Raw genomic sequence first — 25395 nt, 5'->3', positions numbered from 1 at the left:
TAAACTTGGACAGGCCATTGGCTCAACAAAATACTTGCCGTGCAACAACCCATGCAACGCCCTTGCCTCGACCTCCGATTCGGGCATCGTAGGAAACGATCTTGTGCTCCGCCTTGAAGGAGGTTCTCAAGGCATCCAGCGGAAGCTTGACACAGCTTACGCTGTAGACGACCTCGCTCCCTTCGAGGTCAGCGGGGAGCAGCTACTGACGGCTGGCGGAGATGGCTCTAGCAAGCTCTGCGACGCCAAATTCAATGAATTTCCTGTCACCAACTTACACGAGCAAAAGCACGAGATCTCGCCTGTGGCCCGAAGAAATACAATCAAGGAGACATTTGCGTCAAGCAGCTTGGATGCCGCTCCACGTCAACAGGGCAAAGCCATCCAACCACGGGACTCGACTCCGGGGCCAAAAGTTACGATTCCCTCGGTCTCGAGGATCAATTCTTCAAACCCCGCCCTTCACTCTTCTTCCCGTGGTCCGGCATCTACAGCGACCCAGCGTACAAGCAACTCATCCCCAGAACAATCTTCTCGCTCCGAAAACGGAGACATTATTGAATTGCCTGAAATTGACACGGACACTGACGACAGCGATTACGAAGATGTTAAAAGGGTCGAAACTGCCTCATGGGCCGATGCATCGCCTCTCAGGAAGGCACTCATCAACCAGGAGAATGTGAACCCATTCCTCGTGTTCGGAAAGCCCGCCCCTCTCAATATGGAGGAATTATTCCCGGAGAGTAAGGATCGCTTCCACATGTTTCGACGAAGAAAATCGAGTGGCGACTGGAGCGGCGCAGACAGACTGACCGAGGAGGAAGTGCAGCGAGACATCGATGTTCGTGAAAAGATGAGGAGAGAAGGGGCATGGAATCACGAAATGACCGTAGAACTCGCTGGAGTGTACCAGACCTAGCGATAGCAGACTAAAGCCAGCATAGACTATGGAAGGTATTGTGGCGCTAATTGCCTTCAGTAGCTATCTAGACGGAATTTATCTGCGGTATCATAACTCTCGTCTTTCAAGCATAACCGTACGTGGAGCGTGTCTCTGTCTTGAAACATATGGAATTGTTCTATTATGGCACCTGCGAGCAAATTACTTCAGACGTCTTGGCTGTGGGAATCGTGGACAATGATGACAGCAGCGCCGTGGTGTGTGCAGATTGATGGCTCGATGCAGTCAGTATGAAGTTTTGTTGCGACTGGGAGTATTACGAATTGGCCAACAAGATTAACTGCCCTTATTCAATTATGTCGGGCGGATAGCAAAGCGAAGTCAGTCGAGGTACGACAGCACGTTTGATCTATCTCCTTGGCGTCTCCTCCACGCGTACGCTCCACGTTCTCGTCGCATGCAAGCCAGCCAGACGTTGCCGAAAACTGAAACGGAGGACCTCAGTAACCACGGTTTGCACAGGGAGACCGTCCACAGACCGGCCATGTGCGCAGGGCGGGCGGTGCGCGAAAGCCCCTCTAGCGCTGCGCCGAATGCCCAATGAGCACTTCGGCATCTGGGGCGAGATGGCCATCGGTGCAGTGCCTGGGTATAGGTCAGCCTCATTGCTGCACGTTTCGTTCGTTCTGTTTCTTCCTTCGCCAAGCCCGTCAACCCCCTAAGTGCTCTTTTGAAGACGATGACGACGTTGCCGTCGTCTTCATGGATGAATAGACGCTCCGCGCTTGCTTCGTCTGGCTAACCTTCACACGGCAGCAGCAACAATCTCGATAGGTAAGTCGCCGATTCCAGCTGTACTGAGCCCTTCCTGACACCTTCGTATAAGGGCTCCCATTCTGGCCGCAAATTCGCCGCCGCCATCCTAGCCTCCGAGGCCATCAAGCTGCTTCGGAAGCAAGAAAAGCAACAGCAGCAGCAGCAGGCAGTGCTCCTTCCTCCCAGCTCAGGCCCGGCTCCGCCCGAGACGCCCATAAGCCACGATACCACTGGGTCAGCGCGCCGCACTAGGGCGTCGCTGATATATTGTGTACATCTGGAAATGATACGGCCCCACTAGCTACGCGCCCTAGAAATGTTCACCCACATGACTAAGTACATTACCACACGCTTCGGTCTCGCATCGCTAATGGTGCGCGTGTATGTGATTGTCGCTCAATCCTGTGGCAGGCGCATCCGCCAACCGCCTCACTGAGGTAACCGACCGCGTGGCTTCCTCCGAGAATCCATATATCTCTGCTTCATTTCCGAGCTCGGGAAGGGTCGTGCTGAAGGCCACGTCGGCGGCAGTGAGTTCGCGGAGTCTCATGATCGCTCCCTTCGCGAACGTCAGATGGCGCCTCTTGAGAGCCTAGCTCGTAGTATTGTAAGTTCGTCCTCGGTTTGCGCGCCGGGTCGTGGGGGACAAGGACAAGGAGTAGAGGGTGGGGTTTCTCGTCTTGGTTCTTAGTGTTTGTCACGGGTTTTGTCAGTGCGGGTGTTGCCGTACCGCGGCGGGGGAGGCTAGAGAGAGTGGGGCGCTGTCGCCGCGCCGCGTCCTGTTCTCTCCTGCTGCGTTCTTGCTGGGCTCTCGCGACTGCTCGTGCTTGTGTCAACTCCTCCTTTATTTGCTGGGCCCTCGTTTCTGTCCTTCTGGGTGCGCACTGCCTTTGATGCGGTAGTAGATGCGTGGTCAGGGATTTGATACTGCTTCACGGCATCGCGGCTAATTCATCGCGGGTTCTTGGTGCAGGTGTCTCCAGTTTCTGCCAGAATCCTTCTCGGCTAGTACGAAGCGCTTGACAGGATATGACAACCTGTTCGAAGGCCTCGTCTCCTCATACCGCCATCGCGGCGATATCACCCCTAATGCTGCTGTTCTATACAAGGAGGCTCTGAGACCCATTCGTTCCGTTCATACGTTTGGTGATGGACGACTCGAACTCAAGCTGGGCCCAGTGGCGGGGTATGCAGGAAAGAGTCTCCGGGGTGAACGCGCGTAGAACAAAAGTGTATGCAAAGGCCATGACAGAACTGCTGTGGATAGTTGGTCGGCAAGGAGAAGGTCATGTGTAAGGAGAAGGTCTTGTGTAACCGAATTGGGTGCAGCAGGCCCGCGGTCGGAGGCCTTGGGATGAAGTGATGAAGTCGGTGGTGAAGTCGGAAGGCTCTGGCAGGGCAGCTCCTGCTGTAGTGGTAGGGAATCACGGAGAGAAGTCACTCTCTCAGTGCAGCATCGGATGTGCCACTGCGACCAGACTTGCGGACGCGGATTGCGGCATTTTCTTCGCGACTGCAGTGGGCGTGTCGCAAGCTCGCTCCGTCGTCACTTCGCGTTTGGAGACGGGGCAATACACAAAGAGGGCCCTGGGAAGCTCTTGCTCGATGGTCTCGTGACGTGCGATGCTTGAATGCCATAGGCGGGATCAGCCTTGCTTTACCCGCCATGGGGTCCTATTATCCTACTTTATGAAGGCTTACCACTACCTTACTTAATGGTGATATCTCCCAAGCGGGCTTCACAACATAATGGCGTGGTCTGAAAGCTAAATCGAAACTATCTTGCCATACTTCAGTCAAAAGATATGTTCCCTCAAGCTTCCATGTTTTCTGTTGAGGTAACTTTCAACTCGTGAATGAAACAACTAGACTAGCGGCACATAAAGCGTAACGACGTATGATAAATAAATGGTAGCTTTCCTGAAAATACGGCCTAGAATTTGGTCCGCGATACATGACCCCTGAAGATGGAATAAATGATGACATTACATGAGCTCTTTTGGCCAGTAGTCTTTTACAATTTTTTCGGCATCCGTTTCTGCATTTTGCTGCAGGGACACCCCAAGCTTAGCCAGGTCATTCTTTTGACACTGGTTTAAGACCGCTATGGAAATATCTACAGCGTTAGCACGTACCACCATACCGATCTCAGAATTGTTTGCTTCCGAGAAATCTTCCCATTGAATTAATAGAGCCAGCAACTCGCGTTTCTGTAAGGAGTTGACCTTCTTTAAGAAAGTAGCACGATGATAGGCCAGATTATCTTTGACATCTTTCTTGAAGCGCTTATCCTTAGCTCGCCGAGTTGATTCAGCGCTATCGATTCGGCGCCGACTCCAAAGCATCGCCAGAGCTGACCAATAATCCATGACGCATTTCTGAGATACGTCTCTCAAAATCAGTCCCACGGGCTTCATATCGTCGAAGCTTTGGGCCGCATTTGTTTGTTCTACAGTTCGATCGGACGAAGAACGGCACGCGCGGGGAAGGGAATTGCTCGCTTGCCTGGCTTCTCCTATGTGGAATTGATAGGCTCCTTTTTCGTCAGGAATGAAATCCTTACATGGAGGGCGATCGTACAAGCATTCGACAAAAAACTCTATCAGGTCCGCAATCGCGGAAAGCCAATGTTCTTTTCGTTCTTTTGTAGCATCGAATGCCCTGAGGAAGTCATCGATAGCAAGACTCATAAAGGATTGTGCATGAGTTTCATTCTCCAGGGATTCCACGATATCCTTTTTCACATCCCTAGCTTGATCTTTAGTTAGTAGTTGAGTCCACATCGCATCAACATCGTTCACAGTTTGCGCTGGAATATGGCTCCGTGTGCGTGGCATTCGGCGCACTGACTACTAGGTAGCCGATGATCCATTTTTGGCTACATGTCCGTATAATATATACGAAGCTTAACCATTATTTTATGACTAAGAGGTTTACACCTAATTTCATTCGCGAGTAAGCAAATCACGTAAGTATCTGGAAGGCCACCCTTTGAGGCAGCCATCCCAAGATCCCCGTCAGCAGCCCACTGCTCAGGTGATGCCCCTGGTAAAGCCCGTGAAAACTGGGTTGTACGTCTGTCTGGTTTGGCTTTGTTTTTGACGATCTGGCCATCCCTCTCGCTCCAAGACAGAAGGGAGCGTCCTGGAATTGGCTAAGAAGTCCTGTTGGACTCAATACGACCGCTTGAGCACTTGATACTCTTGTAGACCCTACTTGGGCTAGAAAACCACGAATGAACAACAGGGCATGTTGCGCATTACGAAACATGACTCTTCTAGATAGATAGCTCAGGTTAAAATACATGATGCACGTGGAGGACGATCTTTTTCAAGGCGCATTTGGAGAGCTCGCATGCGCTGCATGACTCCCCGAAGACGGTCTACAACACCGTGGCGATTATTTGAAAGCGAAGCCCAGACATAAGTGATGTTCAGTTCTTGATGCGCTGCTTGTTAGCTCCTCTATTCTAGCGTCAGTAAGGGTCGTTCATAGCTTACCTGTTTTCCATCGACTTCGGAGTCCGTCAAGTTCCACAAAAGATAATTCCTGATGAAACTTGACTAGGTGATCCCTGATCTGGCCTTCTATATCCGTATAGCATATCTTTAATGACTCCTCAAATAGATTACAAACCTCGTTTGCAGCATTATATATAGCACCCGCGAGTTCTTCGGCTGTATACGAGATAAATCGATGGCTGATTAGAGTAACTTCTCTCAAGTATTCAAACGTGCTCCAGAAACGAGTCTTCGAGTTCTCAGGGGGGTGTTTGTAATCTGATATGCATGGATACTCGAGACGATACCCGAGACTTGTGAGTATTCTCCTTTCCGCACCGGCGTGGTTATCCGTTAGTACACCGTGTTGTATAGCGCTGGCACACCTGAGATAGTCCGGCCAACCTTCTATTAGTTTGATAGCAATAAAAGTTGAGGTGTACACTAATTGATAATCTTCAATTTCAAGGGCGTCGCCTTGCGGCCCCTTTTCCAGGTTCCCCAGATATCGATCGATTATCCGGACCGATAGTGCTGCTGTTCTAAACGACAAACCAGAATCTAGTCTCTTTTGCGAATTAAGCATTTGGTCGATTAGGAAACTTCTTTCCGCCCAAACTCCCTGAAAGTACCTTTCGAGGCCGCTGAGGTCGATAGATAGTTCTGGGTCAGATTCGAGACCGTGTAAGTAGCGCAGGTAGTCTTCTGCATACTCGTCGAAGTCCATAAATTTCCCTGAAACAATTGAAGAGCGCGAGAGCTCATTTAAGATGGATCCTCGTACCAAGTAACGATAAGGATTATGCAACATTTACGGGAGGGGGTGCCGCATTTTAGATACATAGCTCGGCATATCCTGCCCCTGATTTAACATCACAATCAACGTTTCCACAACTCAACGGAGCCTTTGAGGCCATAGTCGACATGCTCAGCTACATCAGACCACAACCCTCACAGACTGACCAAAGTCTATTTACGTATTTCAACCTTAGTGAATAGCTCAGCATGATCACACAGTTAGTTTTCTGCGGGACTGTGTGACAAAGCAAAACAGCTCTGAGCCGCGCGTCGAGTCGCACTGTCTTACCCGCATGTTTTACCAACTATTTAGGCTCGTATTCTAGAAAAGCGTTCAGTAAATGAAATCAACCCCGCTATTCATGTTGCGTCTCAGCATGGGGTAGCTTCTTTGCAATCCACCCTCGAACCCCGTGCCTGCTAGACTGGGCAAATGCGATCTGATAACACACCGGTCACCGAGGGAATATATGTGAGTTCGGCCAGGCATGCCAGCTACATTATAGTGCCCCGAGGGCTCTGAGCTCCGTATACACAAGTTGTAATGCACCGTTTATGCACGACCAAGGATTACACACTAGCATATGACCGGAGCCCTGTCAATACCGGAATGGAGTTTCCTAGCTCGTGTTTGAAGACAACGATAACAGAGTGGGAATTGCTGACCCGAGAACTATCGCCACAGTGGAACGCGGTTGACCTCAGGCCAGCCACCTCCGGCCGAAGCCGGTTCAACCTATCGCATACACTCCTAGAGTTATGAGTCTCGTTCTATGAGGCGTGTACTGCGAAGAGAGAAGATGCAAGTGTCTTCTGCACGTCAAGTTCGACAGCAGAGGTCCATACCTGTGCGAAATTGTTGTACATCGCAAGCGGTATCCCTACTCCTATTCCAATTATATCTGCCCTTATCGCGTTTGTGGTGTGCATCATAGGCCTTTGAAGTTATCATCAATCACAAGACCACGCTCAGACGTAAGAGGTTCAGACCCTCATCTGTGCTTGTAATCTATGTTATCAGTATTCTGTGATCGATGGCCTTCAGGCAGAATGCTTTAGGCGAGATGGTCCTCCGTGATGTTGATATTGATAGCCGAACGAATGAAATCGAGGAGTGGATCGACACCCTTGGGGCCTCCAGCACTGATTAGCGCCGTGGGGGCCTTGCAGTTCTGCTCGAGTAGGCCTTTTTGAAAACAGATCCGGCGCACAACCTCCAGCATCCAGTAGCCACAGCTCCAGTCGTCATCTTGCTTCCCAATTTTGCAGAGTGCCCATGAGTTTATGTCGCCCAAACCAGTCGTGTTCCAGACAGGCATGAAGTGCGTAGCCCACTCGACCGCAAACTTTTCGCTATTACTTCGAGGAACCGTGTCAATTATGAAAAGACCCTTCCCGCTCAGGTGAATCAGGAAAAGAACCCAGTGATGTCCAGCGTTCCAGGGGAGGAGTATACACCTGGGCTTTTCCTGCTGGACCTGCGCCAGAAACTTGTGATCGAAGAGTTGTAAGGGCTCCCCTTCAATGGCTGGAATGACGGCCTCATCTGGGGCCATGATGCACTCTTTTGGAACAGTCTCGAGAAGAAGCTGCAGACACGTGAAGATCTCGCTCTCACAGAGCCACCCGTCTCTGCCTCTGAGATGGCTCTTTCTGAGAATCTCCACCAGCCGGGGTCCGTGCTGTTTCTGGAAATTGGTAAATGAGGCTTCGTCCAACCTGTTTGTGAAATAAGCGTGAGCCTCCTGATCTGTCTTCCGGTAAAGGGATTCGAAGTAGCAAAGTGTTTCCGTGACTATTGTGACAGGGTTGCTGTTCCTTGATTTGTAGGGAAGCACCTCATAGGGCACTCCGTGGAAAATATCGTCTATAAGAGTACCGAGCACATCTTCTTGGGCTGTCGGGATGACCGAGTGACGTTTCGGCTTGAAGCGGCTGTCTTCAAGGACTGAATCGAGCCACTTTTGGCCCGGAGTCATATTTCTCTGCCGGAACGTCTTTTGCCTGACCCACATTCGTCTCTGCTGTCCGAGCTCAAATTTCGATGGCGCCATATGGCAATGAATTCGCAGTATGGAGTCGGAGATGTCGATGCTTTTGTACCTTGTAAGAGCTGCTCGACCGACATGTGTCGTAATGACATAACGACGCTGTCAGGCCAGCAGCGAAAAGGCAAGCAGTACAGCTCACAAGGAGCATTCATTGTACTTATTATCTCGTACACCAGAATAATAAACTACTGGCAGTTGTAAGCAGATGGTGAACGCGGCTCGTCATAATGACTGCAGTCGGGATTACCTCTGCGCCGTCATCTTTCGAGGAAGCAAGGGAGGATTCGACGAGCTAGATACTATGAGAGGAGCGGATCCCTGATTCTGGTGCTTCCAATGCTATCAGACGTACCAGAGTATCTGTACGTGCTGGTTTTGAGGCTATTTTCTTTCGGCATTGCCTACGATAGTGGCGATCCGCGACATTGCCTGTCTCAATCTATCCTCGTGATCCGTACGTTTTACAGCTAATCCTATCTAGGTTTCAGCAGGTATAACTGATAAACACCTCTCGTAGTATATGTATACCACTCATACGTGGAATCTGTGTTATAAGCCCCCTAGGAAAGGCTACGAATCTTTGGCGAGTTCTTTCATTTGCCACTGAGTGGCTTCGACCTTCTTAATTCCAATATCTCCCGGTTCATTTTCTTCGGAGAACTCTATCGGTTACATATATCCCCCTTTAGGCATCGGCCCTTGTATACCAGTAGCAATGCACTCCTGACCCCAGTCGCCTCCGCCACTTCTGCAATCTGTTTTACCTTGTCTTAGCCACTTCTCATTTATGCCTTGCAGTTCAGCTCAGCCAAGGCAGATTATGCTTTGCCAAAACCAGGATCCTGAATACTTCCAGTCTTACATAGGTATGCTCCTCTCCCTCCCCCTTTGTCTTCTCCCTTAAGTAGTCTTCCGCCGCCTACCGTTATTGATCAACTATTTGGTCTCAGGTATAATGCCAAGCGACTACAGTTGTCTGTCCATCTTACGTCGTTGCTCTCTTCACACACAAAAGTCGCCATCTGGCTGCTGCTCCGCCAGTGGATCGCACTCCATCGCCGAACGAACGACCGATTCCAAGAATACTCTGATGGAATTTCGATATTGGCAAACAGGGCCTCTGCCAGTCAGCCGCAGCAGTGGCGCGTCTACAACCTGCCCTACGCAATCAAGCAATGACGCCAAGCCAGTGTCCCTGCGGCCAATTGACGTATATACTCAGCCTGCGATGTCTCTTCGTCCTCTCCCAACATTCGGTTATCTACAGGACCTGTCCACAATGAGTGATACGAGCGGTAACAGCGGAAGTCTAGTGGAACCATTGAAGCTGATGCAAGATGGGCACGGTTCTTATCAGAGCCGCCAGTTCTCTCATGGCAGTGTATCTTTCACCCACGGGACAGTGGGCCAGCCTGTTCACCTTCAATACCCAGTGGCCAACTTTGTGGGTCCTGGAGATCTCACCGAGAGGGAGATATATGGTCACCTCCACCCCTATACAGCGCCATCAACTCTCCATGAACGTCTCAGCCAGGTGGGTTTTGGTTCTGTTTCAGTCCAATCGTCACCTTGTCTTATATAGGAAGCAGCCACGGCATCTCTTCACGTGGTTGCTCGCCAATCCGCTTTTCGAGACATTATAATCGCTAATTACTTGGGTAATTTCAAGAATTATACCGAGCAGATCTATCCGGTTGCCCAACACTCTGGTGAAAAGCTGTATAAACGACGGCGTCGTCGGCCAGAAGATGTTGAGCGCAAGTTCATCTGCGTCTGGGATGGCTGTGATAAGTCTTACGGGACGTTGCACCATCTCAACACCCACATGGCCATTAAAAAACATGGGGAGAAGAAGACATCCGCAGGTATGACGTCCAACAAGGAGTTGATTTGGCTAGCAGGAAATCTGACTAAAGAGAGACACAGAGTACGAAAAGATCAAGAAACAGTGGGAGAATAGGAAGGCACAAGAAGACCAGCGAAAGGTTGCCAACCGAGCTATTTCATAACTGCATCCGGCCATCAGCCAACCATGCCAAATTAGTGGCGGTGCCCTTGCCACAGCTGTTCACCATCAAGGCCCCTCACCCACAAGACGGTAGCAATTGAAATAGATATCGTCGCACAAGCAAACCATTAGCTACCTCGTATAATATGGTTGGGGCTTGAACGTGGCGTAGCTAGGCAGTCATTATACTTCCTCCTCGGCGATTAATCGAAGTATCTTTCTAATCGTGTACTTGACCAACTGCTTAGGTCACAGTCACTCGAATAAGCGTAATGGTTTCTCTTCCCAGAGCCACGACAATCCCAAAGGCCTTTAGTCTTTGCCTTATGATCAGAACTGAGCCCACAAGAACCAGCCCGTCTGACGTTTAACCACGGAGGCTGGATCGTGACACAAATGGAGGCTCGCATTGGCCCCTTCCGCGAAAGATACACGACGTGTTTTCAGGGAGGCAATGAATTCAACCCTAGGAATGCTCGCTTAAGCTATATGGACATGTGCATACACTGCCAAAATGAAAAGACTCAAACTCCGCTGTTGTCGTGCAAATGAGTGAGCAAGCCTGGCACAGACTTTCCAGATTCTCAGATGCTACCGTTTTCTCGGCGGACTCGAGCTTCTCGTAGAACAAGGTGAGCTACCGCCTAACGCACAAATGGGAAACTAACCATCAGCGGAGCATAGGCCTGTCCATGGTCACCCACCAGCACGACGAGACCGTTTGTCGATAACATATACGAACGATGCTTATGACTGGGCGTCTCTACTCTCAATTCGCCGCCCCAAGCTAGGTAGACGGACAGTTCCAGCACCACGTGGCGGTGATTGCAGCTACATCCATCTTTATAGAGAGCGCCCTGGACTTCAGGCCTGTTCGATTGCAGGACGTGAGAGTCATTATCCTCTGGAGTCCAACCTGCCAGACTTTCGGTGTATTCTACCGGGCAAGTCCTAATGAGCATCGTAAGGTCGAAACCCGGCCTGTCCCCAGAAAAATCTGATAGAAGGCATGCATGATGGTCCCAAGATTCATGCTAGGCTGAACGAACTTATCAATGAGCCTTCAGCGGCCTTGGTCTGGATTACAATCACACCTATATCTCCAGCCCTTCCGAGACACCTTTTCTTAGCTGGAGTTCGCGAACCTTCTCTTGTCGTTTCACCCTACCGTCGGTGGGGTCGAGGTGCACAGCTTCGACAGATCTCGCCACCCATACCTCACTAAACACTACACGGCTCCCACCAATGCCTCAAATTACGTGTCCAATAGAATCATATGCTTTAAACAATCGTCTTTAGATGAGTATACTAAGGTGACCTCCACCAAATGCCACTGAGACTAGATGGACAACAGCCCCCCCGCCGAATAGTTGTTCCCATCAGGATGGAAAGGTCTCATTTCCGTTGCCCAGTCACAAAACACCTTCTACCGCTTGTCCGAAGGTTTCATATGCCGTGGGAATTATACTGCAAGAGTCTACTGCGCATAATATGGTCGAGATTTAGAGTCGACCTACTGATGGCAACCATAGCACTCTCCAGGCGCGATGGAGCAGGACCCTCCGACCAGAAGGATGGTTTCGCCGATACAGTCGCGTGTAATACTTCGTTGAAATCTACGTCAAAGTTCAGTCTACCTCGCCGAGACAATGCTCTACGATTCCCCGCGTTTGCCAGCGGCGACGAATCTGCGGCGTGGAGGCTCTCCGAAGTATGGATGCCCTTTTGCCTCCACGCCTGGTTGTAAGAGTGGAAAGCATATCGAGGTCTTTGCCTGGGGTGTCTCCAGCCATTCAAGCAACGCATGTGGTACAGAATGATCCAACTCCGAGCTGGATGCGGAGCGCCACGGCTGCCTCACGGCGATGAAGGGCGTCAACCTCTTTCGTCGTTTGCCTGGACTGTCATTCGACCGGTAGTAGCTCTCGAAGTAACTGATGATCGCCCTCGGCGTAATCTCTGTTGCAAGAGGGGGAAATTTGCCGCGAAGAACAAACCGCTCTGCCACCCTGATATCTTCGCCACAGTCATACCAACAAATATCCTCAGCACTTGTATCAGGCCTGCTATCATCCAACCTGTCTTCATAATCGGACAGCCTCAGAAACAGGACATCCTGCTTGCCCCATGTATAGTCATCCATCCATTGCAGCATCCCAGCCACCCCGGACAGGAGATCTCGTTCCACGGCGCAGCTGGGAGAGAACGCATTGATACAAGTCGTGTTAATCTGTCGTAGGCTTTCAAGGCCTTTGTCGTTCTTGATCTCTGCCACTTTTGTCGACATGCTCAGATGCCCTAGCATCTGAGCAATGTGACAGCCAATGAATCCTAGTCGTCTTAGCGAGGGAAGTCGGTTCAGAAGCCCAGTCAGGTGGAAGTCGCGTGGTATGGTCCAACCGCGACGATGCTCAAAGAGATGGCGCCAGCGCCGACTCTGAGGAGCGCTGTATGGGTCGGCGTGGCTGCATTTGGACAGAAAGATAACCTCCTGTATCATCCCCACCTCCTCTTTTGGGAGTCCCGTCAAGCAGTTTTCGAAGTTGCGGAGTTTAGTAGCATTATCCGGCTGAAACGAGACGTAAACGGTCTGCAGTAGATGTGGATTGAGGATATGTCGGAAAATACGGCATGTCCAACGCAGTCGGAACAGATGGCTTTGTCGCTTGCAGAGCTGGCGAACCAGGGCCTGGCGGTGGAGATTATGGAATACTGGAAGCTGATCATGAAAGTGGTCAATGATTAGAACGAGGATCTCTAAGGGAAGCCTGTCCATGATAGCGAATCCATTACAAGACAGGTACCATTTTACGAGTCTGGAACTGGAAAGTGTGGAGGCTGCGAGATCGCGAAGACGTACTTGAGAGAACGTAGGACATCGCAAGCTTTTCTTCAGGGCGGCACTTCCTTTGTGAAATGTTTGCTTTGGAACATGTCCCAACAACAAGCGAGCAACGGGCGGATCCACAAACATCCATCAACTATGATCTAGCAATTGAAGGCGATGAGTGCGTGAGAAGAGCAAGGCAAACATATTCGACAGGCACATCTCGAGGGTCGAGATCAAGCGAGACTATCATGCGTCAAACCGCGACAGCCGCAAACGCTGTCGAGGTGCAAGGGCTGGCGCCGAGACATAGCTATGACCCCGTCTTCCAAGATGTGACTGACCCTGGCGACCGCTGCTCGGAGGTGTGTATGCCCCTCTCTGTCTTCCTCGCCATGCTCCTGAAGGAAGAATCCAGGCCACTGCACGTCCATCATATGTCGTGCCACCATCTCAACAATCGCTGATGAATGCACCCGCTCAACCCGATGCCATATCTCGTTAACGAGAGACTGAAAATCGTCAGGGTAGAGGACTCAGAGTAAGATCATGACGTGTTTGGTAAGGTGTTGCCAGCCTGCGATCTATCGGAATGTGTGCCAATCGTGCGCGAGCTGGGAGCAGTATCTCGTCGTAAAGCAAGCAGAAGATCAGCTAGCCGTGTATCTTGCTTGCAAGCCTCAGCGATTTGAGGGTGGCCAAGTCTAGGTAGGAGGTGATGAGAGGCAAAAGCTGGGGGGGAGGGCTTTGTGCAGCGAGATGGCCGCCTCGTCGTGATCGCCTGCCACAGGGTTCGATTGCCCCACTCCTGGCGACGCAGCCCGCTGCGCATCCTGATGAGGGCAGGACGTGTGTGCTCGTCGCTTGGCGTGTGTGCTGCGGCCCGCCCAGGGTCAGCCACCCGAGTGTGCAAGGGCGCCCGTCGTCGGTGTGGCGCCATGATCCCCCTGTTGCTGCATGATGATATGACGCTAGAAAGGTGGCAGCCCGGTGATGGCGTCTTCTCGAAATGTGAAGGTGACTCAGTCGAGCCACATTTGGGTGTGATGTAGCAGAATTATGTAAGCACGTGGCAGACAGGCAAAGTGGGGCATTGGTATTATCACAGACGAGAGCATGTCCAAGCCTCGAGTATCTCACAAAAGAGCGGCGCAGCTCACTCTAGTAGATTTGTATAAAATTGCACCATTACTGGCGGCTTGGCCAGGCTCATGTGCAGAGCTATGTGACGTTTTAGCGCATGCTACCACAGACTCCTGGCACAAAGTAGGAATCTCCAAGAACACTCGTGGAAGTCGGAAGTCCCTCTTTTCGCAATCTCATTTTTCCCTGATGCGCGGAAAGGACAGGATATTACATGACCCTCATGTCCCTGATCAGCTGGAAAGAACAGACCGCAGTTCTGTAGCATCATTAGTTCCTATCTGTCGTAAGGAATTGCCCCGAAAAAACCACTGTTATCAGAATGTCGAGTCCCTCAGCTATCGTCAGGCCCCTGTTCCGTACTCCGCCTCCCCCTTTCACCATGGGACCTAGTCTACCTAATGTGCCAGGACCTTTTGTCGCACTAAACCGGCGAGGACACAGCCCTGTGGCTTGGCTTAACCCTGCAGCTTCGCCTTGAGAAGAAAAGACTAATAACGCCGGGCTGCAGGCAATCTCTGCATTGCCACTCTGAGGCCTCACACATGGGGCATTCTTGGTGCAACTAACGGGCAACCCTTGACAGGGATACAGTGCACCAATATATATAAAGGATGTTAGTAGCTGGGGGTGGTCGTTCTCTCTAACATTGCTCTCGACAACCAAAAGCTGCTTGGCCCTATCCCGACTTCGATAAACGCCCTGCCATATATTCACAAAGCCTAGAACTCATTTCCCACGACATCAATGTGGCCTGGAATTTCCACTGCGCGGCGTTACCTGGCCCTTTTTCTCATTTTCCTCCCCACATTCTACATTACTTTCCAAATCTTGCCCACTTCCCCCCTGGCCAATTCTCCAGAGATAACTTGCAATTCGATTTCGCCAAGCCATAGACTCATCTATCGGCGCAAACTAGTAGGACTAGCAATAGTGTCTCTGTTAAACTCGCCGCACGTTCTGCCCCAGACAATTTGCGAGGAGATAAAAGCGATCACGACTACCACGGGAGGGAGCCGCCGCATTCTAAGATATCTCCAACCCTTCAACTTGTTGTATATCTTTGCGGCCGGCTCCACGCTTACCACCGGGGCTGCAATAGACTCTTACAAACAGTCCGGGAGTGAAGCGCTATTTTTTAGCGTTTTTGCTGTGTTATTGGGGTATTTCACGGTCAAGATGGCTTTGCTTCTCTATGAGGAAATTGAACCCTCTAGCGGTATTGATGAAGACGGGGAAAATAACACATCTTCCAATGCCGATCCGTATCCAGTCTAGATATGGCCACCGTTACTGTTCCTGCGATAGCCAGCTCAGACGCCTGTATACTCAAGGTCTCGAATACGCTTCAAATATGGATCGGCATAAGAGCAGTATCATGGTAAGACTACCCCTTAGCCTCAACTCTCTCAGGTGCTTTCACTAACAATTACGCGCACGCGCTTCTATAACGTGTTCGGAATTGCAGAAACGATATGAGCCTTGCTGCGGAGGAAGCTTTATTGGGATAAATCACACACCAAGCCTATCAGACGATTTCGGCGTGCGGGGTAGTAGGGCTCTTGTGGCGGGCAGAGCACACATCAATGTCAGAGGAGACTATGGCCAATAATAGACTCGGGTCGGTTTTAACACAATATACACCTGATCTATGCAGTACCATGACACACGTTGCAACGATTGACGTAAATGAGCTTACTTCTTGTGGTCTCATGATAGGTGCGCCACTCGCAGCAATCTAATGATGTTTGGGTGGGCAATTCCGTCCCTAAATTCGCCCTGACACTAATATGTGATGTCTATGCCTTCAATAGCACGATACAGTAGTGACCGCGAACTGTGTCCGCTTTTTAGACTTTAGTTGATGTTCCCGCACGGACCATGAAACTGTGGCACATTATGGCGCACACTGTGCAGCATGTCTCATATCAAGTACCCTCCAAAAGTGGATTATGGTATGACATGCATCAGTTGGGGCTGTTTTCTTCGTCACCCCATCTGCTGTAGTGGCCATCACGAATCGTCGGCCAATGTTCGCCATGCCCTTCGCAAGATGACGGCAAAGTATGACGCGACAAACACAATGCAGAGCATTAAAAGCCATTTTGTGCCTGTCTATAGGAAATACTTGTGAAGTGAATATCTATAGTACTGTAATGACCACTGGATGTGTCCGGCTTTCGAAGTTAGTGGCTGTCTTCGCACGAATCAGCCAGGTGTGGCGTGCTATGGCGTGTTGCCTCTTAATAGTCCACGTCAGGAATAGACAGTATTCCAAGCAGCAGATGGCCTTCATAATGAGGTCGTTCGGTATGCGTCTCCTTTCAGAATTACCTTCCGGCCCTTTCGTTAAGGGGGTGGATGCGGCCAGATTTCATGTACAATAACTCCGGAAAGAGGTCCACTCTCTCGTCAGTTGAGACTTTATGCATGAATAAAGCTGAAACTTGATTATCGTCCTAGATGCGATCCACTCTGTGGTACAGCAGACTCCCCGTGCTTCGTTCTCTAGATTTGCATGCTACTCATAGCCTTTATGAGCTTCTCGATGGATGCATGCCAGCTCATGGTAGTGTCCTTGTTGTGCCCTTAGTCATCGCCATCTGAGACTGGACTCTTGCTGTCCATATTCTCCTTACACGATTCGAGTTGTATGTATGCATCCGCTAGCAGATCCACGGAGAGAACGCGCTCAGGGTCGTCCTCGGCATAAATGTGAGCTTCAACAGCAACGACATGCTCGAACATCTCGATTGCCTCTTCGATCCGTCGGTCGTTGAGGTATGCACCCGCAAGCTCGTGCTCCGATGCCAGTCGATCATGATCCTTCTCGTCTAGCGTCTCCCTCTGCACCGCTACCACATGCTCGAACATCTCGATTGCCTCCTTGATCCGTCGGTCGTTGAGGTATGCCCTCGCAAGCTCGTGCTCCGATGCCAGTCGATCATGATCCTTCTCGTCCAGTGTCTCCCTCTGCACCGCTACCACATGCTCAAACATCTCGATTGCCTCCTTGATCCGTCGGTCGTTGAGGTATGCGCTCGCGAGCCAACTTTCTATGTGCTCCTTTGATAGCCTTTGCCCTGTATTGCCATTTTTTCCCCAGCGCCACATTTCTTCAAAGCATCGTATTGCTTCTTTAAACCGTCGGTCGATATGCATACGTCTCCCAACATGAAACACAAGCTCATATCGGTGTTCTGTTTCCGAAGCCTGAGTGTCATGAAGAAGCCGCATTGCGTGTGGCATACACTGCCGCCACCGCTTACGGTTCTCATGATCGCTTGGAGGAAATATATCGTTGAAGCGACGAATAGCATCATACACCACCCGTTCATGTCGATCCTGTTTCTTAATCCATTCCCGCGTGGCCATATGCACAAGACTGTGCATATCGAATATATCGTCGTCTCCTCGCCGAGCAAGAAACGAGTAGCCGCAGAGGATGCCGATCGCCCATTCGTTCTCCTCTGACTTAGACCCGGGCATGATCCATTGTGGTATCGCCTTCGGCTCGATACATGCCGTAAACGAGAGCAGATCGACCGCAACTGGATCGGACTTCAGAATCTGTTCAAATGAAACAATCCATGTTGTGGCTATAGCGTTATGCGAGTTCCGGTATCTTGTGCTGTCGCGGAATTCTCGACCTAAGAGCCGGACGGCATCTTTCTCGGCCCCACGTAGTAACCCTAGGTATTTACGGATTGGTACCTTGGTCTGATTGAGATATGCTGCTGCCTGGGTGATTGCGAGTGGAAGATAAGTCAGTTGGATAAGGAGATCTTCCAGTAGTGCTTCGTCCTGGGGTGTCTGTCCCTGCGTGAGAGACTTCTTGAAAAGCAGTGTTGCCTCCTTCGAGTCCATTGCTTCAATGTCAACAGTATTGGTCTGTGCAAACTGCACAGCTACCTCTCTCGATCGCGTCGTCAACAGGATCAGCCCGTTCTCGCTCTTAGGAAGATACTCCTCGATACCAGCCTTGTCTTCAGATCCGAAGAACAACTCCTGGTCGTCGGCGTTATCAATCACTAACAGCCACTTGCCGCTTTCGTCCGAGCTCAGATATTCCCGAACCAGTTCCTTGATATCTTCGTCGTCGGTCTTCTTCTGGACACCTAGCTTCCTGGCCATCTCGACATACGCCTGTTCTACGCTGCCATAACTCAGAACTGGTACCCAGAAGATGGAATAGTCGGGCCGGCTAGCTTTGATATCGTAAGCAAACCGTAGCGCAATCTGCGTCTTGCCGATGCCGCCTAGACCGACCAGTGCCATTCGTCGGGTTTCCTCTCGTGCGAAGAGTTCTTGTTTCAATGCGTCCAGGATGGTATTCCGACCAGTGAAGCGGGCGTTCTTAGGAAGCTGGATATGGTAACATGGAAGAGCAGATGCTGGTAATAATTAGCAGTGATCTGATTCGGGATATACTAGTCTTTTGTAGCACTTACCGTTGGATCTTATAGTCCTTGTAGTGCCCTCTGTACTACATGGACTTTCAACAGGGGGTATTTCCCTTAGTACGGCTTTTGCATACGCAGCCGCCATCGCCGCCGCGTACGGCTGCCACTCCTTGTTTTTCTGCTGGTCGCCATAGTCGCACACCCCCCGGATAACTCCTACGGGTATTCGGTTCATCGTCCCTGCCGCCTCCATCTCGAGGCCAATAACCCCGTGTTTGTCCCTGAGCTCGTTCCGTTTCTGTGCATTTTTCAATAGCTTATCTCCCGATCCAATCGGCCCGTACCACACACGTGTGCGGGCTATGTCTGGCCTTCGAGCGCGTTCGATGGCTGCGCCCGGCTTGCCTTCGGTTGTTGTTGAGTAAAGTCTGTCGTGATCCTGCCCAGGGTCGGTAAAGGTGCCAGTCGCGTGCTCCCTATCGCGGATCGTCTCATAATAGGGAAGGAAGATTGCAGCGTCGTTTGGTGCTTCTATCTTAATTCTGCCGATTGCCGACCGTACTATCGGCTTGGTCGTGGTCAAGACGTGTCCGTACCGTAGGGGTTGAAATCCGTCGTCCGTCTCTTTGCCGAGATCGTACGCGATGATCCCGGCTCTCTCGCCCTCAGGGAGACTGACGAGCACATCGCCGAGGCGGATGTCGCGGGGTGGACTGCAGGACAGGTCTGGCAGTCCCGCCGCGACGCCAACCAATAGTCCAAACCAGTGATGGGGAAAGCACTTGAGAATCTGGCTTGCGAGTGCTGCCGCCGACCCTGTGCCATACTCCTGGCCAGCTGGGAAAGTCGCTATGACGACATTGTGGCCGCACATGCTACCCGCGTGGAACACGTACTCATCGCCGTGATCCACTGCAAATCGGCCTTGGTGTTGCTCGTCGAGCATACACAAGGCGGCCTTGGCTTCGATCTCGAGGGGTGCAATCCAGACGATAGCATAGTCCTTGGGGTCGAGGATAGCTGCGGGATCACCCTGTGATGCCGCCATCCCGTCTAGCCGAGAATGAGGTGGTTTTAGCACTCCCGTCCAGCGTCTGTCCTGACGATTGCCTCTGGAAGGTACTCAACCACCAGCGCTGTGCAGCCTTGGATCCGCTTTTGCAGTCCAGCCCGAGAGTGGGGTCCTCTCTTGGCTTACCCCGCTTCAACACCACTGAAGATAACCATTGAACAAATCCTAGTTCCACGATGAGCCTTTCACCTCTACAAAAGCGTTCGGCACCATCTACATTGCTGCTGCCTTCGAGCGATCTTCCAACCTCTGGTCCCGGGCCGCAGTAGGAATTGTCCCGAGTCTCTGCGCCGCATGATGGTTTGTGTGAGGATCAGTTCCTGATAAGTATATGTAGAATAGACATTCACTATCAAAGTACCCTGTACTGTATAAACAGACACAAATTGGCCTTTGATGCTATGTATTATGTTTGCTATGTTATACTTTGCTGTCAGCTTACGAAGGGTATGGCGAAGATTGGCCGACGATTCGCGATGGTCACCACTGCAGATGGGGCGACGAAGAAGCAGCAACTGCTGCATATCATGCTGTAATCCACTTATGGAGGGTACTTGTTGTGGAGCATTCTGCACAGTACGCGCCACCATGCGCCACAGCTCACTGGTCCGTGCGGAAACATCCATTAATATCTTGAAAAGTGGACACAGTTAGTGGTCACTACTGTATCAGGAACGCTGTAGTTCTGGTGGGCTTGTGTCGTGAAGGCTGTGATATGGACTTGAGCGCACTTTGTACGTAAGAAATCATTGACGAGAGCTCAGATTGAGAGGTCTACTAGCGACGATAGACTCCACTATCCTGAGCCGCCGTGCTATAAGCATCATCAACTTTATGCAACCATAATGAATCGCACGAAGGAACTACAGGCACATACTATGCGCATCCTCAGCTCGTCCCAGTATTACATACTAGGCGGTGACCACTCGAACTCGGTTGCTTCAGCAGCGACTCGACCCACCAAGGAAGACAGACATTGAGGCCTCTGGACATCCTGCGCACTAAGTTATTCTTCGTTATAACTGCAGCTGTTACCATTAGATCGTCGTCCTGTTCCATCCTTGTTGTTATCGGGGTCGGCGGCAGTACTTATTGGAGACGTCGCTAATATCGCTCCGAGGATAATTCCATGCACATGGTAGGCCAGTGTGAGTGCAGTCCCTTTACCTCTATTAGAGTTTCCGCGGAGAGGATGGCCCGCGAGCGTCTCTCGCTTTTGTAGAGCCATTCAAAGTGGACATGGGCTGGTAGATGGGTAGATTGAGTAGTCTTTCACAAAGTCAGGCCAAAGAGTTATCTCGGCGTCCCTCTGCCATACTGATATCGACCTTAGACTGAGCCCATCCACGCTGGCAAGCGCAGTAATGTGTCCAACAGTGACCCCGCAGCACCAGAGGTCCAGATCTTTGATGGTTGAGGCATGATGCCAGACCAAGTCCCGAAGCTCTTCAGGGGTGAAGTCAAACTCCCGCAGTCGCAAATCTTCGAGCCTTGACGCTTGATTCGAGAATTACGGAATTCATTGGCGACAATAGTTCCTAGCTCGTGCCGAACGCGTGTATCTGTTGGGGGCAAATGGTACTTGCCCTCTACACCTTCCAGTAACAGTCGCTCAAGGTTAGGGCAAAATGACAGGACTGTACGTAGAGTTAGAACGCTGTGGTCTATTGTGGTGAGCTGGACCCTCATGTGGACACTTTTGATGTTGCCAAACAAAGCGACTAGGCACTGCGCCGTGAATGCTGGAGGCCCGGAGTGGAATACCATCCTCATTAACAGATCTGTGGTCCGCGAGCTTTCCATGGTAAGCGTGCCCTGCTTTACTCGTCACAAGGCGATTGTCGATCTGAGACCGCGGCGCGTAATGTCCAGCTCTTCGTGATATGTGAGATCCAATGATTATTACCGATAACATTATACAGAAGTTGGTTGTCAAGTATCGGTTTACCAGTTGGTCGCCACTCGTAGGACGGTTGTTTATGGACGCTTTTGAGACACGGCAGATTCTGAACTGCGGCGCTCGGTGTTGGTTGGAAATACACGAAAGCTGTCTGGAGAGGTGGCTCATCGTTGAAACCAGCTGTGGGATTCGATCCAGTAGGAGTTCAGCATTTGCCCGGCTAGTGTCTTGATGACCCATCATCCTCGCGGTTACGGACGACGTTCGCAGAGTTTGGTAGTCGCCGGCTGTACGTTAGCCACTCCCTTAGCCGCTCCGCCGTGCTTGGATACATGATCCAGTGTAACTCTCGTACGAGCTTGCGGAGAGAGTCATCCGAGGCGAGCGAGAGGAACGTGGATCGATCGTGATCGAGTAGTACGAGTCGCACATGCCGATAGAGTAGCCTGCGTGCGGTTTCATCGACGCGGAGGCCACTCTCTCGAGCAGATTTGAGATCCTTCCCACTCAGACATTGCAAGATCAAGTCGGGATATCGGGGGAAGCATCTGTAGCGCCGGCATGGCTGGTTCCTCCCACAGACTTTGGGGCAGCTAGGTCGTCTTCAGTGGTGAGCAACTCAATCCGTTAAAGAGGTGGATGCGCTCGTGGTAAGTGATTGATAATACCATGCGGCATCGAAGTGTCTGGCATCGTAATGTCTTGAGTTTCATCCACAAGGCTACCCGAAGGGAGCGGCTTGCAAATATATGGGCACATTTAATTCCAAGGGCAGTGCCGATCCACGTAGTGAATGAAACAAACGAGGAGCAGGCGCCATGCCGCAGGTACATGGCGGGTCCCATTTGCACCAATCCATCCATCCTTCATTATCAATCCCTGCAACAATCTGCGCTATGTAAGACCTTGCTACGCATTTAGAGTGCCTCCTACCTCTGGATACCCATTTCCCCTCCCTCCACCATCTCTCTCCCATCCCGCCTGGATGCTTACACTATGTATGGCCGTGTGACGAGCCGCAACCCGCCCGCGCATCGTCCCGCACAGATCTAGCTTTCCTTGACCAGGTGTCTTCATTACACCGCGATAACATGTTACTTCCGTACCCGGCCCGATCGGTGCACTTGCTCAGGGCGGGCTTAGCCCTGCTCGTGTTCTTCACGATCTACCGTTACTTGCACATCTCCTCGAAGACGACCACGATCGGCAAGCAGCCGGCTCAGAATGCGCTTCCCGTGCACGATGGTAGTCCAGCTGCACCGGTTCAAGGTGATATTCCCCGGATAATATCGCTTCCCATGGGACTTCCAAGGATGTCCCAGGCCTGCCGCCAGCGAGTGTACCGCCGCCTGAGTTACTCCCTCCATCTTCACGGCCGGACACTCTCAGCATGAACCTTCCTCTGCCGGACGAGTACGCCGTCCACGACCCAACATCAGAGTTCTGCGCGGCGCGCTTCACCACCAAGTGGTTCGACGTGGTCCGCGCAGGCCACGTGCAGTACTGTATCGGCAGCGCGGCCTCGCGGCTGCACTGCTTCCACACGCCGCCCGAATTCCACAACGACCAGCACGTCGACACGTTCTGCATCGCGCAAAATGTCGTCTTCGACCCCGGCCGGGACATGTTCACCCTCGACTGCCCCCTCACTAAGCACGTTCCCCCTGGAGTCCCCGCGTCCCCCTGGACCTTCCATCAGTACTGGTACGAGACGGGCCCGGGGCCGATCTTCTGGCGGTGGATCACGCTGCAGGACACGGCCGGGATGGTCAGGCACGCCCCGATCAAGGGACCTGTGGTCATAGGCGGTGGTGGCGTGGCAAAGCCAGCCTTGGGGTCTTCGTCGTTGTCGTCACCAGCCTCCCCAGGGCAGCAACCACAATACGACCGTGAACCAGACTTACCAGGGCGACCAACTGAGCGAGCCGTGGTAGAGAACGAAGACAACGACCGCCGCAACAGCAGCAGCAGCCACCATGAGAAACGTCGCTCACCAGCACCGGGACCATCACAAGATTCCTCAGACTCAACCTTGCGTCTCCTACTGTCCCCGGAGTCCAAGGCCCTTGAGAAGGCCGCCCTCGCCGCGTCCGATTGGACCCCGCGCACATTCACGTACCTTCTTAAGCGCGAAGGCTCGGGCAACATCTTCCACTGCCTGCACGAGATCCTGTCCATGACGCAGACTTTTGACGCGCTGCGCACGACGCGCGACCCGGTCACGGGTAACCCCTTCTTCGTCACCATGCAGGACGTCGCGAATACGCAGATCGTCATCATCGACGGGCACAGCGACGGACCGTACTTTGACCTGTGGCGGCTGTTCTCTGGCCGGCAACCTAAGAGGATCGTGGAGCTTGTCAATCCGCGCCGCAGGAGAAGGAGGAAGATGAGAGAAGATCAACGAAGCAGCGGCGACCCAGATTTGGCGGAGGACAGTAACACTGCCGCCGAGACGGCTCTCGCGAGAGAGGCAAGCGCGCAGGACGACAGTGCCACATGGTTGTCCAGTCCGCTGGACAATGTGATTGTCGGCTTTGCCGGCGGGTCGAACCCTGTGTGGCACGACGATTGGGAGAGGTGGGACTGCGTCAACGAGCTGAGGACCGTGTTTGTCAGGAGAGTGCTCGACTTCTTTGGGTTCCCGCCGGAGGAGCCTGTCGCGAAAAAGGTCGATGGGCCGGACGAGCGGAGGAAGCGGGCACTGGAGGACGGGAACGAGAGCGGCATCAGCGAGAACAAGTCTCTGGAGAGACTCCGGAGCGTCAACACCGACAACAATACCTTCGCTGATTCACCTGCCGGAAACAAATTCGCACCAAACAAGGAGAAGCTCACCGCCGCGCCCACCACCTCGGGCGACAACGGCAGACATCTAGAAGAAGAAGATGTTGCTCCGCCAAAACCCGGCGCCCTTCGCATAACCTTCATCGACCGCAAAGAAACCCGCCGAGTGCAGGACACACCCCAGCTGCTGGCACACACGCGCAACGCCCTGGCAAAGGCCAACGTGCACATCCGCGCCGTTGACTTTGCTACACTCTCCTTCCGTGAACAGATCGCGCTCGCGCGGGAGACGGACATCCTGGTCGGCGTGCATGGCGCGGGGCTGACGCACACCCTGTTCATGAGGCAGGACATGGGCGCGCTGGTGGAGATCTTCCCAGAGGGCTTTGAGCTGCGGTGCTTCCGGGCGATGGCGAGGGACCGCGGTCTGAGGTACTACAAGATGCACGTACCCGTAGTGGAAAGGAGGGTGGATGTTCACGCCGAGGACGTCATTGTGCCCATTGACCGCTTTATCAGCATCCTGGAGCATGCGGTCAAGGCGTTGGATAATCGGCCTGGAAGTTTTAGAGATTTCTGATCATTCTTTTGATATTTCAGGATAGTTCATAAAGAGACACCACGGGACATACGACGCCTTGTCGCCATTCCTCACACTCATTCATTTGCCCAAGTTCCACGACCCCAGCTACTTTGCTCTTGTACTTTGCTGCAAAATGACCGAAGCCTTCGACGTAAATGGATAAAGTCGAGGGGGTCCTGTCTCACCTCCTTGCTGCTTGCGCAGTCCGTCCGGCGGTAGTGGATTTTGTTGCTAGTAGGGTGCCGCACACGCGGTATGAGGTGCCGGGCTTCCCTGTGGACAGGCGTACCGGCTGTAGGCAAGTGCATCTCTTGTGGCTGCTGCTACCACAGCATTAGTCGTCGCTGCGTCGGCATGCTTGCGGGCATCTTCTGTTCCCACATGTGCATGTTGGCGGGCATGTGCATGTTGGTGGGCATCTTCAGGTCCTGCACGGGGGGCATCTGCTCCTGCATCTGTACTAGCAATTTGCGGAAGAGACTGGTCTGTCATGCGGGGATCGAGGCGGATTGTCCGATAGATGCTTATCTCCATCCTCACGGGGTTTGTTCTCATCCATTATTGCGCCCGACGAAGATAAGCTGTGCAAATCAATATCACCAGTAG

General features: G+C 52.0%; 8 protein-coding genes across 8 annotated transcripts; 5 read left to right on the top strand and 3 right to left on the bottom strand.

Annotated features, from left to right (window-relative positions):
* Positions 1 to 556: 556 nt before the first annotated feature.
* B0I36DRAFT_208605 (uncharacterized protein) lies at positions 557 to 823 on the top strand (the record flags this gene model as incomplete). The annotated part of the gene is made up of 1 exon (XM_046148872.1): positions 557 to 823. A coding segment is annotated over one exon (267 nt), but the record flags the coding sequence as incomplete, so codon positions are not given.
* A 2331-nt stretch (positions 824 to 3154) lies between these two features.
* Positions 3155 to 5944, bottom strand: B0I36DRAFT_356227 (uncharacterized protein; the record flags this gene model as incomplete). Its single annotated transcript, XM_046157569.1, has 6 exons — positions 3155 to 3391; positions 3419 to 3547; positions 3853 to 4469; positions 5218 to 5304; positions 5623 to 5759; positions 5850 to 5944. 6 exons carry the CDS (start codon positions 5942 to 5944, stop codon positions 3155 to 3157), a joined length of 1302 nt encoding a protein of 433 aa, XP_046004507.1.
* A 1110-nt stretch (positions 5945 to 7054) lies between these two features.
* Positions 7055 to 8167, bottom strand: B0I36DRAFT_389686 (uncharacterized protein). Its single transcript, XM_046161353.1, has one exon. The coding sequence runs from the start codon at positions 8067 to 8069 to the stop codon at positions 7071 to 7073; it is 999 nt and encodes a 332-aa protein (XP_046004506.1). The 5' UTR covers positions 8070 to 8167; the 3' UTR covers positions 7055 to 7070.
* Positions 8168 to 9774: 1607 nt separating this feature from the next.
* Positions 9775 to 10075, top strand: B0I36DRAFT_256877 (uncharacterized protein; the record flags this gene model as incomplete). Its single annotated transcript, XM_046150975.1, has 2 exons — positions 9775 to 9931; positions 9993 to 10075. Coding segments are annotated over 2 exons (240 nt in total), but the record flags the coding sequence as incomplete, so codon positions are not given.
* Positions 10076 to 12705: 2630 nt separating this feature from the next.
* On the top strand, positions 12706 to 13368 carry B0I36DRAFT_356224 (uncharacterized protein; the record flags this gene model as incomplete). The annotated part of the gene is made up of 2 exons (XM_046157568.1): positions 12706 to 12808; positions 13067 to 13368. The coding sequence occupies 2 exons, from the start codon at positions 12706 to 12708 to the stop codon at positions 13366 to 13368; spliced, it is 405 nt and encodes a 134-aa protein (XP_046004504.1).
* Positions 13369 to 14700: 1332 nt separating this feature from the next.
* On the top strand, positions 14701 to 15707 carry B0I36DRAFT_340553 (uncharacterized protein). Its single transcript, XM_046155953.1, has one exon. It carries the CDS (start codon positions 14792 to 14794, stop codon positions 15320 to 15322), a length of 531 nt encoding a protein of 176 aa, XP_046004503.1. The 5' UTR covers positions 14701 to 14791; the 3' UTR covers positions 15323 to 15707.
* A 712-nt stretch (positions 15708 to 16419) lies between these two features.
* Positions 16420 to 19495, bottom strand: B0I36DRAFT_300025 (uncharacterized protein; the record flags this gene model as incomplete). Its single annotated transcript, XM_046152003.1, has 2 exons — positions 16420 to 18438; positions 18532 to 19495. The coding sequence occupies 2 exons, from the start codon at positions 19493 to 19495 to the stop codon at positions 16634 to 16636; spliced, it is 2769 nt and encodes a 922-aa protein (XP_046004502.1). The 3' UTR covers positions 16420 to 16633.
* A 3314-nt stretch (positions 19496 to 22809) lies between these two features.
* On the top strand, positions 22810 to 24866 carry B0I36DRAFT_300024 (uncharacterized protein; the record flags this gene model as incomplete). The annotated part of the gene is made up of 4 exons (XM_046152002.1): positions 22810 to 23187; positions 23482 to 23769; positions 23854 to 24059; positions 24291 to 24866. The coding sequence occupies 4 exons, from the start codon at positions 22810 to 22812 to the stop codon at positions 24784 to 24786; spliced, it is 1368 nt and encodes a 455-aa protein (XP_046004501.1). The 3' UTR covers positions 24787 to 24866.
* Between the last annotated feature and the right edge of the window lie 529 nt (positions 24867 to 25395).

Source organism: Microdochium trichocladiopsis (assembly GCF_020744255.1).
Source record: "Microdochium trichocladiopsis strain MPI-CAGE-CH-0230 chromosome Unknown B0I36scaffold_15, whole genome shotgun sequence".
NCBI classification, from domain to species: Eukaryota; Fungi; Ascomycota; class Sordariomycetes; order Xylariales; family Microdochiaceae; genus Microdochium; species Microdochium trichocladiopsis.
This window is presented reverse-complemented; position numbering and strand designations above follow the sequence as displayed.

Coding starts and splice junctions, on each gene's coding strand:
- B0I36DRAFT_389686 (XM_046161353.1), bottom strand. CDS start 8,069: ATGGCGCCATCGAAATTTGAGCTCGGACAGCAGAGACGAATGTGGGTC.
- B0I36DRAFT_340553 (XM_046155953.1), top strand. CDS start 14,792: ATGTGGCCTGGAATTTCCACTGCGCGGCGTTACCTGGCCCTTTTTCTC.